The 18,099-nt window shown below is 36.4% G+C and overlaps 1 protein-coding gene across 1 annotated transcript in view; it reads right to left on the minus strand.

Moving 5' to 3' along the window:
• ARHGAP15 (Rho GTPase activating protein 15) overlaps positions 1 to 18,099 on the minus strand; it is a 584,102-nt gene that overhangs the window by 238,078 nt on the left and 327,925 nt on the right. The window contains exon 8 of the mRNA XM_068543993.1: positions 13,922 to 14,044. Coding sequence (XP_068400094.1) covers positions 13,922 to 14,044 — 123 coding nt within the window. The remainder of the gene's footprint in view (positions 1 to 13,921; positions 14,045 to 18,099) is intronic.

Consider the following 18,099-nt stretch of genomic DNA (forward strand, 5'->3'; position numbering starts at 1 on the left):
GTAGGTGAAACTGAAGCTCAACACACATACCCATGGCAGCTTCTGAGAATCTTAGAGAACTGCATCTGGGAGACAGAAGCCTCCTCTGGGCTTTTGGTAGTGCTCATACTATAATAACTGATTGTAGGGACAAATGGCTTTGGATTATCACATGGAAGTGTTTTCCGCTAGAACTTTACGCAAAAGTACTTACTGCCTTCTCCAGAACTCCTCAGATTAGATGTCCCATCTCCCTAACTTTCTCCAATGTGCTATTTATTCTCTACCTTCTTTCTGGTCCTGGACCAGGGTTGTGGTCTTTGTTTCTCCCACTGTCTACCTCCTGCTCATCAGTCCCCTCTGAGGCCACAGTTCCCTGGCCAGGGTTTCTGCTTCCCATTCTGTCCTCCACGATGCAGCGTGAGACAAGCGTATATCTACTAATGTAGTGCCCTGGTATGTGGCACCGTATGGTCACATTTGGAAAGCTTATATTCCTACATTGCATAGCCACTCTTGAAATACTTTCTCCATATTACTGTGGCATCTTGAGTTGAACATAACCTCACACACAGATATAATTGTCTCTCCTCCTGTGTGATGGACAGTTTATTTCTAGCCAGTATTACTCTTCTTCAATATTATTCATTCATACTATAAACATGTGATCTTTCTGATTAAAGAGGTATGCATACAAGTGTGTACATGAATAAAAAAAAACCTTATGCTAGAGAATTTGAGACATCTGACATCATTGGGAATACTGTCTTTGATGAAGAGAGGATCTAACCTTGCTTTTTTTCCCCCTAAAATGTTTGACTTCTTCAACTGGTAATTATGTAAACAGATTTATAACCAAAAAGGGCGCTCAATCCCTCTTTTGACACGTTAATTGTTTCTAAAAAACATTAAGTGAGGTCCTGTCAAATTCTTTACATAATATTGAATGTTCTCCTATGCTAATTACTCTTTTTAAGATGGAAAAATTGTAACATGCTCAGGGCTCCAGTGCATCTGAAATGTAGAGTCACAAAAGATGTAAATACAGTATTTCACTGTTCAGAGAAGGAATGTATGAAGTGGTGCAAATGATGAGGGAGGCTGGGTGAATAATCGCTTTTCTGAAATTTAGATTATTTGGAATATCAAGATACAAAGATATCCTCAAGACGTTATTTTCAGACCATCTGCTTTCTTACTTCTCAGCCTCTAGTGCATGATAGATTCCTCCGTTGTGAGGTTAACTGAGGCCAGTCCTCTTCCGCCTGCATCATTTCTTTTCCTTCTATGAGTCTGAGTTCCAAGTTCAAAGGGATAAGTTAGGAGTGATATATTCAAGTTAATGACCCTCACATGTGTTTAACTTGGATGACATCTCCTCTAAAATCTCCCTCCTGTCTAATATGGGTAGATAAGAAAATCATTAAAAAATTGGAGCTCAACAACTGCTGAAAGAGAATGAAAATTTCTCTCCTTTGCTCTTACATTTCTAAGGGAATTAAATCTTATGAAAATGTCAAACCTGGTAACAACCTCTTAGATGACTATCTGTACGAGTTATCCATCACAACACAAAGCATGATTCAATGGCTGTATGCATCTCAGGAAGGCATCAAGTTAGGCAAGTTTAGGTTATAATTTGGGGCAAAACTTCAGCAGTAAATATATAACAAATTTTCTTATAAATATTGGCCAAATATATACGACTTATTTTGCTTTAAAATTATAGTCTCCTTTATAATTTGATTATCTTACATGTCTGAACATATGTATCAGTATCCCCTGACATTATTGTCAAATATATCTAAATTTCTTATTCCACTGATTTTAATTAACACTTGACATTGCTACATATTTAGGGTATGCTAGCTGGGCACAATGTTTTAGTTTTTCTTTTTAAAATGTATAGTTGAAATGGGTACATGATATTTGGCTTTATATTTCTTCAATAAACCCCAACTTTATTATTATAGATTGATGTTCTCTATCAGTTAGCTATACAAAGTGCTTTGAACATTTTTTAACAAATTTTTATCAAAGGTAAAAAATACTAGAGACAATTGAAAATAGAATGGAGTTAGGTTACAATATTTGATAGTAAAGGCACTGAACTCTTGGAAAAATCTAAGTTGATGAAGACATGTATAAACAGATATTCCTTTCTTATAAACTTCTTTAAATTTCTCTGTATTCTTTTCTTTACTAGGCTTTTCCCCTAAGCTACTATAAATTGTGAAAGTACATTTTCATAGAATTTTTTTTATTATATAAGTGTTGTGGATTTGAGGAGGGGGAGAAAAGTTTTCTTATTTCTCTTTTGTGTTATTTTTTTTCCTGTGTGAGAAGAAAGTGTTCAGATCATCTTTTTAAATAATGAAAATAATAGTAACTGTTCCCAGGAGAATAAGACAGCAAAGAGGAGGCTTTGTTGGACTTATCTGTGATAAGGCACTTTGGTGCTTCGGTTTTTGCGAGTTGAAGAAAGAGATGTACACAACATTTCAACCCTTCTATTATGACAGTTTATGCTTCCTGTACAGCTTATCTAACTCCAATGCCTGGGAAATAGACACAATTACCACCTTATGGAATGCTGCTTAACTTTAAATGTTCCCTACAGACTAGAAACCCACTTCATCAAAATTTATCTCAGTTTCTCAGGAATTATTTCTCCTGTAAGCTTCTGAATATTCCTGTGCAATTTTAAAATTTAACCCAAGATTGCTTAGACATAACTATGATATAAAAAGACAGAAAAAATTCCCACACTAAGGGAGTTTGTTCACAAGAGTTCCTGTGAAAGAGCTGTGTCCTATGCCCATGTACACTTTAATCACTCGCTCTTTCAGCTGTTATCAATTTAAAACCAATGAAACTCCCACACTGAGTCCATTTGAGCAGTCAATTTTAATATCTCAAGGCATCTGTAGTTATTCTGAATTGGCTGCAAAAGCAGAACTAACAAGTTAAGCTCTAACCATAAGTCGACATCAGGCTGGTAAACCATTCATCAAACACAGACAGTTAGTCAATACTCCAGTACGAAAAACCAACTAGCATTTTTAAGAAGAGCAATATATTCATAATATGTTTGGCAGTCTGGTGTGCATTGCTTCCTTGATGGGTGTGCATTTAACTTTCTAGTCAACAGGGTGCTTCTTGAACCGCCAAGGCAACATGTTTGAGGGAAAACTGGTCAGTCTTCCCATGTTTGGGTAATATTTTTACACGAGAATAAAAGGGATGGAGGAATGTGCCTTTTGTGAATAAGAATCTAGAAAGTGTCTTAATAGTTGCTTTTTATAAGAAAACTCTTTCAACCATATGTTCTGGATCTTTGAGCACAGTCTCCACTTCAAATATTATGTCACTGTCAGGCCATGTGTCTCAATTTTGCGTTTGGAAAATATGGTTGCTTGAAATACCTCTTTCTCTCCCAGGAATGACTCCATGACAGGATTGCTGCCTCCCATAGAGAAAAGACAATGAAGAAGGAGGAGTATTCAAACAAGATCAAGGCAGTCATCACTTCAATCAAATTATTTCCAAATTTCAGGAGCTCTGGGGGCCTTGCGTGAGGGGGAGTGAAGGGTGTTTATGACATATAGCTGCCTATTCCCAGAACTCTTTTATGTACTTTTATTTTATCTTCAAAAAGAAAGGACATATTAAAGAGAAATATCTAAGGAGGAACAATGCTACATAAAGTTTATGTTTTCAGATCTGTTGCCCCAGAAAATGCTTTGATAAAACACACTTAGAGCAACATAGTCAATTTCAAAGGAAAGTTGGGAGATATACCTCTCCTTATTGCAATCTGACTAACACTGACAGTCCACCAATTATGATTATCCAAATTCTGATACGGCCTCTTGCCTCTTTCCCACAGAGGAAAATAGAATATGCTAGAATAGCACTTGTGCCACACAGAGTTATTTTTCTGATGACTAAATTTTACAGAGGCTGGTCAAATTTCAATGTCTGTAATCAGATAGGGTCACAAGTCAAAAGAGATATTTTTATACTGAACAAAATTTGCCCCTCCCCCAAATAAAACGATACAGTTCTTTTTTTCTTTATGTTGGGAATTTGTGGAATATTGCTGATTTATAATAGACATGAATTTGAGGGGGAAGATTTGTAGGCCAGACTGTCAGTGATGCTAAAGGAAATATTATAAAAGAACACTCTCTTAATCTTAGGATATGTCAAAATGAATTGTTGACATTAATATTTCCTGTGCTTGTAGCAGTCCACACATCTGCTGAATGTGGACCCTGATGAGGAGATGCAGGTTGGGAGAGCTCTGATATGTACCATCTTTAGAGACACATTCAACATACATGTAATACATGTAACAATCATACCATGAATACCTCCTTTCCCAAGCACTATGAAAAATTCAATTCATCTGAAGCATCTGAAGCAATTCATATGAAGCATCTATTCACACATCTGTTCAAATTATCAGTCTGCAGGTCAGGAAGAAATTCTGTTTTCTGCTCCCTCAATTATCCACCTCACCACAAAAAGAAATCAACGGCTAGTACTCTGTACAAGCAGTAGAATTATAAAAACTACAAAGGAGAAAGTGAAGCGCCAGCACTGGCTTTGGATACAGTTCGTATAGTCTACCGAGGCCCTGAAAAGCTAACAAGAATTAAGCTGAAGAATCTTCCACTCACTGTCTGTGAGCTGGGTTTAGGAGTCATGAGGGAACTATGTGGTACGAGAACACCTGCTGGAAAACAGCAGGGTATCAATAATAAATGCTAACCTTTAAAAAGGGGATTCTTGTGAACACTGAGGAGAGCCCTGCATCTTTTTCTTCTCTTCAGGTGGTTTCATGGAGGAAAGATTTAGGATGTGATTAGAGGATTGAACGGGTCATAGACCACCTCTCCAGAGGGCAGTGCAGCAGCCTCCTGGCACAGGAAGGAAATTTCACATTGGCCTGACTTTTGGTCATCTGCAACTAGTTGAGGATATGCTTCAGAGAGCATATAAACTTGGGCTGGTGCAATGTCAGGGATGGGGGGAGAGGTTTCCTAGCCTTTATACAGTCTATACACACACACCGACACCCACACCCACACACACACACACACACACACACACACAATTTGAGTTAGAGCATGCTTAAAACATGGTTTATTATGAAACAAAACCTGTCTCTACCTGTTACTGTTTCCTTACTGGCGCTCATGCTGATTTCTTCTTATTTTAAGGAAACTTGTCAGTCCTTAAACTGGAAGGCTTAAAGACCATATTTTGAACTGGCACTAGGATTAGACTAACCCCGGAGGGCATGCCAAAACTCTGGGCAATCTTTTAATGATAGATAGTCCATGGAATGAATAAAACCAGCATCTACTGCCAGGGCAAGAATTAAGATGGGTTTTAGAGGCCATTGGCTAACAACAAAATGCCAATATGCTGGTTTCAAATCAACTGGGTCTTATTCATTTTATATTCTCAGCATTTAGCATGCCTGTTACCAGGAATCCAGTCAGCTTTAGGGCTAAAGCCTGATATTATCTGGAACTTTCTTTTACCTAAAAAAAGACAAAGATCTTGAGAACTTTACTCAAAGGGAAAGTAATATAATTTAAAGGAAGAAAAAATAACAATAATAGAAAACATTATTATTTGCAAATATACAAAATATAGTAGGTTATACCAGGAAGTTACTGGTAAAACCATTTTGTAGGTACTAAAAATCAAGTATATATAAGTCACCATCTCAAATAATATATTCTAACTAATCCTGTGTGAAAAGGTCTCCCTCCATAAGAAAATAAGTTCTTGAACCTCAGGGAAACCAATTTATTATTCTGGCTCATTCTTTTCCCGCTTACCTAATTCACTCCCATTTCTGGACCTCATTTTTCTCCTGTTGCTCTGAAGTTATTTTGATTTTAATATCTCATAATATCAGGATCATTTCCTCCCTGGATAACAGGCTTTTAAAAGACATGGGCTTAACCTGCTACCCAGGTGCACTTTTTTCTCAACATTTGTCACCTTTCATGGTGACCTGTATTTTATTATTGAACAAAAGCTAGCTATGTGGTACTCTGTTACCAACACATTAGCTCCCAAGAGCCTTTAAATAACAGAAATTGCCTGGGAACTCTAAATGCAGAGGAACCAGGAAGCTTATAGGCCAAGATAAAGCAGCTTAAGGTTGGCTATTAATTTTGGTTGATATTAAATCATGACACAGCTCACACGTAAGGATCATAGTTCAATTATGAACCATAAAGAAGTTTAAAGAAAAGAAGATTTACAAGATATTTTTAAGCACATTAATGCATATTGTGGAAGTTGTGAGAGTATTTCAGGCCCAAGCAATGATAGACCCATGCCCCAGTATATAAATTCAAATATAATTATTCTTAGACTAACACTGATCAAGTGGCAAGTTGGAGCATATCTCTACTCCAAGGTATATTGCAGTGTTGCACATATATATTTTGCTTAAATTAATGATGTGACAGGTAGGTTACTTTGTCATACATTAGTTCTAACAAATTATTTTAAAAATACTTTCCTCTTAACGATTTTGCTATTCATAAACATAACTGTTGAACCTTTAGGGCTGATAACTTGTATCTGAAACTTGGATAGCAAAGCGTTCTTCACTTCTCAATATGGCTGACATCTTTTACAAAAGTACTGTGATTTAAAAGACATTATATTCTCATATGACAAAAACCTTAAATAATTAGTTGTATGGGTAATTGCTAAACATTCTAGCAATTAGATGACACCATGTAAATGGGTGTAGATAGGAAAGAAAATGAGCTCATGCCCATTTGTGTATAAAGAGTACCATGATAAAAATTACCAAAAAAGATAAATATGAGCCAACTGCGAATGATCTTTATACTTTCCTTGAAGTAAGTGAGTTACTGCTGCCTTTTCTTGACGCTTGTCTGGATTGATTTCTCATACATTAAAAGAATACTTGGGAGAATGGTTTCCTAGGGTCATCTTGGCCATGATTTCCTCCATAAACATAAGTAAGAAAAGAAAGAAGCAGGAAAGAAAGGAAAGAAAGAAAGATGAAAACAAGGAAGCAAAGACAGAAGGAAGGAAGGGAGGGAGGGAGTTGCTGAATGGTTAAGATAAGCTGGGCACTGTGTGAGATTCTTTACATATATCATTTCATTTAACTTTTATGATGTAAATTTTGTATATCAAAAAGTTGATAACCAAATATTAAATTATATAGCTGGTAAATGACAGGATCTACCTTTAAACTTAGCTTAGTCACATTCTAAAGCTGCTCTACTTTCAAATAGATTCAATTTTCTTAATTGTAAAATAGATTTGAAAATTTTCTATCACCACAAAAAATTCTATAAAGACTGATTCAGTTTATCAAGAGTATATAAGGCATACTGCATCCAATGGAAATATTTGATATTTGAGACAGGTGTGGTAGTCCCAAGAGTCACCCTACAGCAAAAACATATCATTGACAAGCTATTTCTACCCATGTATGCAGAGTTCCAGCTTATCTTTTTGGAGCCTCATTCTGTAATAAGAATGGACAACCACGGCCCACCAGATATTTGAGTCAAGTCACTAATGTGATGGAAGTAGAATGAGAAAAATATATGAACGAAAGGAACCAGATGAAATTGATGATTCAAAGTAGAGAAAATTTTAAAATAAAAAAAACTAGAAGTCCAAAACAACAAATTTTAATTTATATCCTTAGATAAGTTAGAAAAAAATATAATCTATTTTCTGTTTTCTCACTTATTCAATTAATTAATGTTTATTGAGTGCTAAGTGCCATCCTCACTATTGGGAATGGGAATAGCATGGTCAAACAAAATTTTTGCCCTCATAGCATGTGAGAGAGTGAGGTATGCAAGAAAGAACAGAGAATAAGAAAGACATCTAGAAAATTGAAAATATAATTGCTTAAGTAAAAATAAATTAATATAAAGGTGGAGGGGGAGGCTTCCCTGGTGGTGCAAAGGTTAAGAATCCTCCTGCCAATGCAGGGGACACGGGTTCGAGCCCTGGTCCGGGAAGATCCCACATGCCATGGAGCAACTAAGCCTGTGTGCCACAACTACTGAGCCTGTGCTCTAGAGCCCATGAGCCACAACTACTGAGCCCATGTGCCACAACTACTGAAGCCCGCGCACCTAGAGCCAGTGTTCCGCAACAAGAGAAGCCACCGCAATGAGAAGCCCGCACGCAGCAACAAAGACCCAACACAGCCAAAAATAAATAAATAAGTAAATAAAAATTAAAAAAAAAAAGGGGGGATCAAACTGAGAATTCTTTCAGAACATGAGAAAAATCAATCCTGATGATCTAATACTCACATCATAAAGATCACAAAAGAGGAAACAGAGAAAACTGATGGGAGAAACTTATTAACGTAATAATAAAGAGAAAAAATTCCGGAGTCAAAGAGTCACAGTTCTTCAAGTTGAGTGCCAAGCAGAATAAATTTTAAAAATTCTGCCAATATACATTATCTCGATTACAGAATCTCAAAGACAAACAAAAACCAAAAACCAAAAAACAAAAAAAAATGCTCAATGATTCTGAAAGAAGAAAATTTCAAAGTAACAAGAGTAAGAATGGAAGCTGCAGCTCTGTATTCTAGAGGCAATGGGATTTTATGCCCAACTAAACTATTGATTAAGTGTGCCTGCATCCTGAAGATATTTTTAGACAGTCAAGGTCTCATGTTTCCTAAATGAATTACTGGAGTTACATAGAAATAGAAGAAATTAAAGCAAGCAAGAAAAGACATGTGATTCAAAGACAGTGAATACAACTCAGAAGATCAGTGAAAGGAAATCACAGGGTGATAAAGGTGAAGCCTGGAAAGCAACCAATACAAATGAAGCAGGATGACGGAAGAACTTTAGAAAACATTCTGGGGTAAAAACCAGGGAGTCACAGACTAAAGTATATAGAATGTTTAATTGAGAGGATTAAAGCCTTTGAGGATGTAAAGGCTCAGAAAGCAATCAAAAATAAAACTCTTGGGGAAAAAACATCTGTACAAGAAATTCACAATCCAAAAATATATCAAACTAAACAATAGCATGATGATAAGCAAATGATGAAGCATAAGCTTTAAAAATAAGAACATTATAATATGTGTGGCCGATATGGCATAGCATTGGACCCATGGATAAGTTAATCCAATCTGGCAAATTACCTGGGGAAAAATTCCATAATATTTACATGATAAATATGAAGTAAATGCTCATGACTGACTGACTGTTTTTTTTCACATTTAGATTCAAAATATGCGGGGGTCGGGGAAATAGAAGACTTGATTGTGGTTGTGAAACAACATAAACTTACTAATATAACCTTCAAATGTAAAAGAAACGAGAATCTTTTTCGCTAGGATCAAGGGGCATGTCCCTTTGAGAGTCACAGGGTCATGATGTTGTAAGAAAAGGGAAGGAAGTCTAATACTTGGTGCTGCAGTAAGCAGACTTACCTAGTCATAATCATGCGAATGCTGTTTTTTTGGTTTTCCGCTTTTAGAGTCAACCTATAAAGAAGTCATAATTACAGAAACCAGTGAAATAATATAAAATTTCAAAATGTGGAAGACTCAATAGCAAAGGCAGAGGAGATGAAAGGGGAAAAGGACACTATGCTTCTCATCTTGCCAATGGATGCATTAAGTCTCAATTTTCTATGGTTAATAGAACAATAAATAGAGGTTCAAGTATGTTGGATGTTTCAGAGGAAGCCAATAGTAACAGTAAGACCAGCTATATTTGAGTATTTGGGGAAGAGAGGGCCAGGTAGATGAAGTCTAGTTTAATTAAGTCAGATTCATTGTAAAATAAATCTGAGGTAATGTCTAAGCTTTATAAATAAAGATATTAAAACATTACAGATAAGAAAGATATTGACAAAAATCTACACCCCAAATAACAATAACATAAGATATGGAGGCAGCCACCAGAAGAACTGCGAACAGAAACCATTCCAAATGGTGCCCTGCGAGAAGGAGAACTGGGGTAAGGCAGAAAAACACTGCTTTTCATCATAAATCCTGGAGGCACACTATTTCATCCTCAGACTGGTTGTTTCCTTTATAATATACTGAGTAAAAAATACAAGTAGTGCAGCATTACTCTCAATTTCTACTAATATCATCCAGTATGGTTTTGTCCATACAAAGATGAAAGAAACCACTTTCTAAATATACAGTACTTTCTAACTCTATCATTTTGATATAAGGAAACACTAGTTGCTCCTAAAAAACCAACCAATTGTTATCTTTTCTAAAAATTGCACTGCCAAGTGTTTTCTGTTCTTGGATGTCAATGCTGCCATTTGAAAGATTACATAAGGTAGTTTGGTTGACGCTAAAGAGCTATTACCTCAGCTCCAAAAGCAAGCAGAGGACATGTATAAGCACACCTACCACCCTAAAATGTACCCTCTTCCCTATAATTTACACATTATACTGATTGGAGTTTTGTTTTCTATGAGAGACTCAATGTAATAAACTCATACTTTTAAAAAGCTCTTGCCATTCCCTTGGCAAATGTGAAAGCACTTGGAGAAACTGAAAGCTTTTCAGAAGCTACCACTGCAAGGGCACAATGATTGCAACGCCCACCTGAGCTATTACGATTTCCTTCCACTGGGTGATCATTCAGAATTATCTGCTGGCCCCTTTTTGGCATCACAATGTACCCTTCTCATTAGTCATATTAAAGAAATCAGAAAATGCAGCCCCATCAAGAGACTGTTTCCGGATCTAAAACCTAGCCAAAGAAATCACATATTGGCTAGGTCTCCGTGAGTCCGAAAAACAGGTTTTGAAGAAAGGCTTTGTGACTGAGCTTAGCTGTGTGATACTGGGACAGTTTTCTTTTCACATAAAGTACTTTGTGAATATAGTTCTGCTGGGCATTTAAAGTCCATAAAACACAGCCTTTCCTTCCCCACAGTGAGGGCTCAATAAAGGCTGGCTGAATTCAAAACTCAGGCCTCTCAGTCTGTTGGGAACACTACATAAAAGAGTAAACACTTTGAAATGCGTCTGTGGCCTTGTCAAGCCCCCCCCAGGTATCAGGAAGCACACTCGTAAGACGCAAACTACCACATACAGCTTTCCCAAACCTTGGTAATGGAGGCCTTTATTCCACATGTGGAAAATTAGACAGTTTAAAGAATTTGATATATATTCTTTGGGCAAATGCACTGCAGAATAAATTTAAAGGCATTATTCTTCTGTCTAAATAATTCTTCTCTTGAAAGAGTTAAGTCATTTTACTTGGAGAAATTAAATATTTAACTGTTAATCATTAATTAATGTTACGTGAGTTTTCATAACCAATCAGAAACACTGATTTCATTGTTTTTTTCTAAGTCTTTGCCTTAGATGTGCTAAGAAAATGGACTTAAAGTACTAAATTTGACTAGGCCTGCGTTTTTTAAAAATTGGTTTAATCCTTTCTACTTGGTTAAAAAAAAAGTCTCAGAAGAAGCCTTACAAAAAATTCACAGTTAAAACTGAAACAAGCCCAAGAAGTGACTATATTTGCATAACTTGAAATGTATTTGGAAGAAAATTCCACTGAAGACAACAATGGAAGCTTATCAAATTGGAATTTCACATAGATTTTCCATAGCCCCACTAATGAATACTGACTCATTGGTCAGCTATGGTGAAAATGTAATGGAGCTCTAAGATAGGAAATGTATCATTGGAGTGTGTTCGGTGGTTCCATTACATCAGTATGAAAACTGCATCAGGCATCCGGTTTCTCTGCTGCTTTCTGAGACCAATTCTAGAGCACTATGGTTATTAATTCTTTAGCATTTTGACTGGGGCCAGACTGTGCCACTGAATTAAAACCCCTTTTATTTTGCTACAGTCATGAAAAATTTGGACTTTATGCCAGATTGGGATTGTTTGGGCTACTTACCTGGTTTTATATTTTATCAGGATGGCAGGTAACATGCTACTGAATCCTTTCCAAGAAAATTTTAATCTAGGGGATAAATTCGAAGGCAGAATTGAAGGTACTACTGTATTACTATATGAAGTTGGATCTGTAGAGGACCAAATGCTGTCCACTGAAAAGGACACTTCAGAGAGTAAGAGTCTGAGCTAAGACTGATTTAGGGCTTCCCTGGTGGCGCAGTGGTTAAGAATCCGCCTTTCAATGCAAGGGACACGGGTTTGAGCACTGGCCTAGGAAGATCCCACATGTCGTGGAGCAACTAAGCCCGTGCGCCACAACTACTGAGCCTGAGCTCTAGAGCCCGCAAGCCACAACTACTGAGCCTACGTGCCACAACTACTGAAGCCTGCATGCCTAGAGCCCGTGCTCCACAACAAGAGAAGCCACGACAATGAGAAGCCTGTGCACCGCAACGAAGAGTAGTCCCCGCTCACCACAACTAAAGAAAGCCCACGCGCAGCAACAAAGACCCAACACAGCCAAAAATAAATAAATAAATTAAAAAAAAAAAAAAAGACTGATTTAAAGCACGTTCTAGTTCTACTTCCAAATGCTTACATTCTAAGAATTTTCCATTCTATTAGTGATAGGTACGTTCATGCTGCATAAAATTTCACCTTTCACAATTGGTTCAGAATGCTAGATGATTTTTGTGATATGTTCACCTCTTTTAAAATGGACTGAAATTGATAGGTCAAACAGTTAGTCTAAACTATTGAAATAATTCTCATTCTAAGTAGTGCTGAAAATACTATCTGCTTTGTCCTGTTCCTGAGAAATAATTGCATATTAAATCACTTCTTGATTTCTATAAGGATCAGTCTTTCAACTTTGTTCTCAAAGTTTATTTTAGGACTTTATTTTAGCCCAAATTCTTTTCAAATTCTTTCTTGTATTTAACTTTCAAAATATATGCATCAGTTAGAAAATTTGAAAACCAGAGAGAATAATGGACTTGATGCATATGTTTTCTTCTTAGGAAAATAATATATTTGCCTGTGTGATCTAAGAGATGATTTCCAGTTATAGAAATCTACATCACTGGTTTTATCTGTCCATCCATCCTTTCATCTATCTGGTACACTACCGGTAATAACAACAGTAATGAATAATAATAGCATTAATAATAGCAGAGGACATTTCTTGAATATTTATGTTCCAGAAACTCTGTTAAATCCTTTAAATGGATTATCTCATTAATTTGTTTTAGTGGTCCTCTCAGTGGTGGGTATGAGTATACCCATTTAACAGAAGAGGTATCTGAGGCTCAGAGATCATAACTTGTTCAATGTCCATATTAGTGAGTGGTAGAACCAAGGTCTGAATTCCAATTACAGTCTCTTGCCAGTGTTTTTTTATTCTGGTGGCTGGGCTGGTCTAGGATATTTTATATACTTTAGATATATTTGCAAAAGTACCTGCTTATTTCAGGTTAGATTGAGTTCTAGGTTCTCCAGCTTTCAACTCTGTAAGTTTTCATGACACTAGTTTATCTTGGACTTTCTTCCTAGCACTTTCTTCCTCGCACTTACTTCAGGCTATGACTACATGATCAGATAACTTATTATACAAATCAGGACTCATCTGAGAATGAAAAGGGCTGCCGTTACTAAGTATTCTGGGACAATAGATATAACTAGGATTGTCCAGGCACGTGGGGACATGGGATCATTCTGATGGGCCACTAGGATATTTCTTCTCGGCTCCTGGTCCAGAGCCCAGATCCTCTGAGGGCAAAACTAGGTGTTTTTTTCCAATGATCCTCTGATACAACCTTTATTTTCTCAGGATTAGTTTTCTGGACAACTATTTTTTCCTCTGTTATGGAGCATAACATTTAATAAGCAACCTAAAAAGACCAGAATATCTTAATACTCCTTTAGAGCTGAATAACTATGGACACAGAGGCACATTTACTTATCACTGTTACAGTAAAAGTATAAAATGTTCCATACCTTTAATAAGTCCTTTTTCTTGCAGAGTTTTCAGGGAAGGTCTTCGGGTAATAAACTTCTTTAATCTGCTTTTAACTCGGTTTTTGTCGCTTGTATCAGAAGCACTATGATGCAGTCTGAACACTGGAGATTAAAAAAAAACGTCAGAGGCTTTCAGTAAATTTTTCCTTTATGATTATTAGTTTATGCAAATATGAATAGAAAACAGCAGTTATGGGACAACTACCTGAATTAATAGCTCAGGCCCTTCTGTTTAGACAGGGCATAGGAGTAAAAATTTGCCCATATGAAAATATTAGCTCTGTTGCAACATGCATGTGTAATGAGAATGTGGTTAGCTCCATATTTTCACAATTTATTTTCACATTCATTTCCTCATACTTACCACAATAATCTTTATCTGTATAATTCCACCTAACTGTATCCATACACAAAATTGTAGAAAAGTTCATCTAACTTAGAGATAAAAAAGCTCTGGTTAATTTCAATTAATTGTGATTATATACTGCCTGTAGGAAATGTAGGCATTTTCAAAGATCCTGCTTGCCCAAATAATTTCGTCAATTTTCTTTATCAAGTTAACCCAAAGTGATTTCTTTTTCAGAAAGCAGATATTTCTTACTCTTTTATTTGTGTGAAATTACCACTAGGTGAAATTCTGTAACACATATTGCCTCAAACTTTTGCCATGTCTTCATCAGTCCCCCATCCTCAGTTTCCAAGCCTCACTGTTATCTTCAAAGTTAGGTGTGCGGCAAATTCATTTCCTAAGCAAATATTTGCTGAATGTCTACTGATGATCCAATCCCATGCTAAACGCTGTGAATTCAATGATGAACGTAACACTTAAGGTCTGTACCTTCATTAAGCATGGAGTCTAAATACATTCAAGGTATCTTATTATTAATGACTTTATTAACGAACTTGTTAACAATGATTCTTATCATTAATAATTCCTGAAATGATAGGAATTTATTATCTCTATGACCTGAGATACAGATCGTAAGTGGGCCCTTTACTGTCTTAACCTAATTACTGACGTCATGTGAGGATTTGGGGCACTTAAGTAGGAACATAGAGGTTCTTTTCCTCTCAAATCATATTTTAGAATAAGCCAATCATTCAGTTGGGTTAATAATAATATGACTAAAATGTATTGACACCGTAATTTATGCTTGATATTCTCCTAAGCACCTAACATGATTTAACCTAATTCTACTGCAATGTAAGCTACATGTAGGCAGGGATTTTTATCTACTTTTACAAATGTTGTTCACTAATGTGTCCCTAATACCTCAAACACTGTTTAGCATTAGTAAGTGTTTAGTCAATATTTGTTGAGTCAAATCTCAAATGACCTTTTGAAGTATATAAACTAATTCATCCATTTTAGAGATGAAGAAGCTAAGTGAAAGAGTCAAGCTAAGTAATTTGTCCAAGGTCCAGTTTGGATATGGGACCAGTCTCATAGGATTTTTATCTGGTATTCTAACGTATTGGAGTATTGGTGAAAGAATGGAAGGGGAAGGAAAACATAAATATCAGGAGCTCACGTAGTCATTTAAAGTAGAATGGTTTTAATCAACTAAAATTTTTTAAGTAGCTATTGGGTGCAAAACATTCTACTAAGTTACAGTTGTACGGGAGCTTTACTTGAGTCATTCTATCCTCTCCTGAGGAACTCAGGAGAAAAAAGAGAGAGACTTAGGAGGGAGCTGCAGCTGGAAGAAAATAAATTGCCTGAATTAGAGGATCTGAAGTCAAATTCTCCCAGTGGGGTCTCCAAGGAACCCGCAAAAGTGCCTAAGGGAGAGTGTATGCTTTAAAAATTCTGCCAGGCCTAGAGTGTGAGAAGCTTTCTTATAACTGGTCAAATAAGGACATTTTTGCAACCTCCTTCCTCTAGCTTTGACCACAAAGTAGCTATAAACTTGTGTTAGCAAAATGGGGAGTTGGGGTGAAGTGTTAGGCTAAGGAAAAGATGAGGAAGACATCCTGCCCTCCTCCTAGCTAAGTGTAGAGTGGAGTTTTAATTTTAAATTAAGTTCAAAATTTTGATTATCACATGGGGTTATACACTATTAAATACTGAGTTGAGACAGTACTTGCCACTTAAAAGACCATAATATCTTATACTACCTCAAAGTAAGGTTCTCAATCTTAGCACTATTGATATTCTAGACCAGACAATTCTTTTTTGCAGGGAGTTGTTCTGTACAGGATAAGGATGTTGAGACGTCTCCCTGGCCTCCACCCACAATATGTCAGTAGCATCCTCTCCTCAGTTGTGACAATCAAAAATGTCTCCAGACATTGCTAAATGTCTTCTGGGGTGAGAGGGAGAAAAAGTGCTCCCTGCTGAGAATCATTCCCTTAAACTGAAGGGACAAGTTATAGGACCTGCTTCAGTTCTTGTTTACTGGTGGTGGAAGGGCTACTCCCACACTGACAAAATGTAAAGCAACAGTGAAAAGCAAAAAAAAAAAACCCTATTATTTTAATAATATAACTCTCTAAGTAGCATGTATATAAAAATATATATGTAAAACATACATATCTGATCTATCATCTATCTATTGTCTATCTATCTGCTATCTATTAATTAAATGAGCTGTTTATAAAAGTACAACCACTCTCATGTGAGGGTGGTCAATGGGTCTATCACTTGAAAAGGTTGGGAAGCACTGCTGTAGACCAGAGCGTCCCAACTATTGTATCTGACAGGATGGTTATGTAGAGTGAGATTTACGGATGCCCTCAGCACTCTGGGTAATTGAGCAGGACCAAGGCAACCTGAGCCCCTGGGAAGTTGTTGTTGGTTATGAGCAGTCTTATTTATTTGTTCCAGTGGGCTACGCAAATATTATCACTTTTTTGTGTATTTGAACGTAAAATGGTTTGAGGAGCACTGCTTTAGATCTGTGTTGTCCAATATGGTAGCCACTAGTCACTCAGGGCTATTGAGTACTTGAAATGCAGCTTTTGCCATAGGTTGAAATAATAATGTTTTGGATATTTTTGTTAAAAAATACATTGTTAAAATTAATATATTATTAAAACTTATTTCTTGTTACTTTAAAAAATGTGGCTATGAGAAGATTTTAAATTACACACATGGCTCAGATATTTTTGGACAGTGCTGCTAGGTGATACCCACACACACACACACACACACACACACACACACACACACATTGACCACCTACTGAATACACGGCAGTGCTGGATTTAACTGTTGTGGATAGAAATGCATATGGTCTATGTAGTAATAATACATCATGATAAGGAGTTTGAAGTATAAGAGACTAAGGGTTCTTAGAGGAGAAACTGACCTCAGGTCATTTTGGAGAAATAGCAAGTGCCTTGAAAACCCATGCAAGCCATAGTTGCTTTTACACAACCATGAATGTCAGGCATTAACTGATTCAAAACTGTATGATTCAATGAGTCATTCTGAGTGTCTTAATATACTGTGCTTATATGCTATCCTATCAACTTTCATCTGGGTCCAGTCGTATATAATCTGCTCCAATTGATAGCTGTATCAAAGCCCCGTGGCTCTGGGTTCTAGTACTGGGAGCTAAAGGAACACTTATCCTTCAGGAAAAATCTACCTCAGTAATTCTGGTCTCAGGTCTGCCTTTGAAATGATATGGAATAATCAATCTAAATTTTCACAGGTTACCATTTTCTATGTTTAGTCTCACCTCAAAATCTTGTCATTTTCCATGACAGAATGTCAAGAAATTAAGGGCCAAAAGAGGTATTTTTTCTGCCAGTTAGGGACTAGTAAAAATTATATGATTAAACAGTACTTTGTAAATTAAAACACATACACATGGTATAAATGTGAGATTATGAAAGTAATTATAAAGTGTTATATATATATATTGCTTTCAATACCAACTTCTGCCTTCACATGTGAGAAATGTATGTAAGGTACACTGGTTTTTCAAGAAAAATGAAAGTGGTATTTTAAAATGCTTTAGCTTGTTTCTTTCTCATACATTCTGAGAAACTAGCAGAGTCTTGAATATGATTACACAGTTTTTAACATAGCCAAACTATCCAAAGTTGCCTCTAATGATGACTTTTCTGGAGACAGACTAGAGTGTCAACTTCCATTTCCTGATGCCATAAATAATCGTCCTCAGATGACAAGTCAAATTGCCAGGCCT

This window comes from Eschrichtius robustus, chromosome 5 (genome assembly GCF_028021215.1).
Source record: "Eschrichtius robustus isolate mEscRob2 chromosome 5, mEscRob2.pri, whole genome shotgun sequence".
NCBI classification, from domain to species: domain Eukaryota; kingdom Metazoa; phylum Chordata; class Mammalia; order Artiodactyla; family Eschrichtiidae; genus Eschrichtius; species Eschrichtius robustus.